Consider the following 3,537-nt stretch of genomic DNA (forward strand, 5'->3'; position numbering starts at 1 on the left):
TATATATATATATATATATATATAACTACTTATACAACTTCTATGTAGATACATTCACATAGCTCCTTACTTAATACACATACACACGCACACAAACCTAGAACGATGTCAAACTACTTTCAATATGAAATAGAGTGTAAACTCGAAGACTTCGTTTCTACAAATTCCTCGTTGACCGTTTTGTTACAAGAATCGGAGCCAAAGTCGTCGACCACACAATATATTCTAGAAAGGATGGAATCATCTGTAACTGACCGTCAGGATTACTCGACAGCTGTCGGAGAAACTAAAAATGGGATTTACGAAGAAGAAACGACCAAATGTAATGACATACCTGACGGTCAAGTTGCTGTTGTCGAAATTTCTGGAACCCCATCACAGTCTACAGATCAGTTGGAAGCTTTAGCTAGTGAACATGTGGCCTACTCGGATGACACAGAAGACATCACGGATGAGAACTCGCTCGACGTGTTGGACAACTTTGCTTCGGACGGAGAAGAGACGGAAGTGACCGGAAGTCTTCCTGATATCCTTGACAACATCATCGAAACTAGTTATCTCCTAAAAGAAGATTATTGTGACAGTATTGATCAGGATATGGATTACAGTAGTAGGAAACACCACCTGACATCTGATCTTTTGACAGAGAGTCGACAGGACGACGAAGGCGTTACAAAAAATGATGCTGAGGCCCTAACGAGGTTGGAAAACTTGAATGCTGATATGACTATGGTTACAGAATGTGATAAGTTGCAATGTGATGAGGCCAATGACGAACCACTCAGGCATCTCGATGCCACGAAACTGTGCAACGAAAATGGATCAAACAGCTGCAATAGCGAAGAGGATAATAGCAGTTACAACACCAGTAACATGAGAAACAATGACGATGGTGATGAAAGCAGGAGTAGGAACAACGAGGATGACAGCATCAAGGGCAGTGACGATAACAACAACAGCAACAACAACAATAGGGAGAAAAGTAACAGCCAAAACGGTGATGAAGAGGAGACCACCACCACCAGCAGCAGCAGCAGCAGCAATAATATCAGAAACAGAGATCCACTTGAAAGAAATGACACGAGTTCAATTCCTGCCCAGAGAATACGTCGGGAAATGAGCAAAGAAGAACGACAGATGCTGATAGACAAGATGATATCACTACAAAGGAGTACAATTCAAGCGAACAGACGACACAGCTGGACTGGCAGCTTAAAGATAGGTAAGTCTCAACATCTTTCATATCTGATGGTGAATTTGTGTTGTGTTTTTTAATACAATTTTACCGAAAGAACATCGCCAACATTCGACACTGTCCATTTGTTCCATTGCTTCATTTCTACACAATTGCATTTTTGTTTTGTTGTTGTTTTCTGTTCCTGTTTCTACCCAGGGCCGGTTCAAGGTACCGGCAACTCAGGTCTGTACGCCACGTGCTAGTGGCCCGGGACGCCATGTGCTAGGGGGCGCTAAGGAGGTCGTGACAGAGACAAGGAAATTTCCACGACCGTCAGCTTGTACACGCCGGAGTTCAGCTTGCCCGGGACGCGAAATATTTTTCCCACGAGTGTTCAGGACCCCAGTAATGAACTCATTTGCGTACAACCCATCAGAGCTCACCCTGAAACTCCACATACTATGTACTGCTACAGTACAGCCAGTCCGGCATCGAATGGTGTATGCCACTGTGTGAGTACAGCATAGCAGGTCTCACATAAGCACCACATTCTCCCCCCCCCTTGCACACCACCTTCCTAGATCAATTGAGCACCATGTCTATATGGAGCTAACATTAGGTACCTATGCTCAAACTAAGATTAGTGATACTGCATGTACCCATGTACCCAAGGAGGGCGCAATACGACACAACGCCATATTGATTACGATGTTTCCAGATCAACACCAACATTTTAAATTAGGAATGTACAAAATCCGTCAAAACATTAGGAAACTAAACTCATTTACATTTTCTAGTAAATTACGCAAATTGGCAACACTTATGGCATCATCGGTGAGCAGCCCTCCATTCACTTTATACACTAAATTTCACATTTGACACCCCTATTAACCCGTTTACAGCAGTTCGATTTTGCTACAAAGCACATTTTCCACTGAACTCAACCAGAGTATTTTCGTGAATGGGTGGACACTAGTTTGATAGTTGAGTTCTGATTGACTGTAATGCAAATGAGTTTATAGCTGGGGTCCGGAAATCCCGTGGGAAAAAATTTTTTTTGCGCCCAGGGCGCCAGCAACCCTAGGACCAGTTTGGTTTGTTTAAGTGACTATAACCTAGCGGTTCGGTAAAATGAAGGCGATAGAATAAGTACCAAATTTTTAAAATGCAGAAGGGTTGATTTGTTTGGCCAAACCCTTCAAGATGGTGCTGCAGCGTGACCACAGTTAAAAGACAAAAAATAGAATGAATACATTTCATTAAGCGCAGCTTAGTATTATTCCAGATTGACAAATGTGCCAGAGCAGCTCTTAATGGCCACGACCCGCTGACATCATTCGTGGCCTTGTGAGGTGTCGACAGCCATATATGGAGGATTTCGTTTTCTCAAGATAGGTTGGTGCAGTGTAATGTCTTCCCATGCCCGAATGTACGGGAACATGTCATACATACATACATACATACATACACACATACATACATGCATACAAGTATACATACATACATACAAACATACATACATACATAGTCATACATACATACATACATACATACATACTTACATACATACATACGTACGTACGTACATGTATGGCTGCATGCATGAATGTATGTACGTGCTTACGTACATACGTATATACATACATATCTTTATATGCATACAAACGCATACGTATTTGTGTGGATGGACAAACACTCGATCGTATATTGAAATGTTTCCAATATAAATCGCAAAGCGAACGGAAAGTCCTCAATATTAAAAGAAGTTGAGGAAAATATTTGATAAATTTAATATATCGAACCTGCGACGTCCAAAGTCATCAATACAATCAGAAGCGATCCGTTGTGCGCATGCGTTGAGAAGGAAGTGTGGTCTTGACGATAATGATGATGGTGCTGGACAAGGTTAAGAGGATGATGGTGTTGGTGGAGTTGATGAATGAAATGATTAAGATGATGGTGATGGTGATGACGATGATGAATCTCCTGCTTAGAAGTTTTCATCATTTCAACTGTGTACAGTGTTTTGCTCCCCTAAGTCCTTTGGATTAGATATTATCTCAGAAAATAAAAGATTAACAACAACAATAACAACAAATATCATAAGATTGTCAAAGCTGAACAACAACAAAAGCGGCAGAAAACAAAAGGACATTAAAAGACAACATCGCTAGGAGCAACATCATCAACAACAACAACAACAACAGCAGGGAAAACGGTAAAATACCTTTTAAAGCTAAGTAGAACAGCCCTTGCAGGAGGTCTTCTTGTTGTTGGTGGTGGTGGTGGTGGTGGGATGATGGTGGTGGTGGTGGTTGTGATGGTGGCGGTGGCGGTGGTGGTTATGGTGGTTGTGATGG

At 41.7% G+C, this 3,537-nt stretch overlaps 1 protein-coding gene across 1 annotated transcript in view; it reads left to right on the top strand.

The window, feature by feature from the left end:
- Positions 1 to 90: 90 nt before the first annotated feature.
- LOC106868599 (myb-like protein X) overlaps positions 91 to 3,537 on the top strand; it is an 83,991-nt gene continuing 80,544 nt past the window's right edge. Inside the window, exon 1 of the mRNA XM_014913935.2 lies at positions 91 to 1,222. Within this exon, the coding sequence (XP_014769421.1) occupies positions 106 to 1,222 (1,117 nt within the window). The 5' untranslated portion in view covers positions 91 to 105. The remainder of the gene's footprint in view (positions 1,223 to 3,537) is intronic.

The sequence above is a fragment of the Octopus bimaculoides genome, chromosome 14 (genome assembly GCF_001194135.2).
Source record: "Octopus bimaculoides isolate UCB-OBI-ISO-001 chromosome 14, ASM119413v2, whole genome shotgun sequence".
In the NCBI taxonomy this organism is placed as follows: domain Eukaryota; kingdom Metazoa; phylum Mollusca; class Cephalopoda; order Octopoda; family Octopodidae; genus Octopus; species Octopus bimaculoides.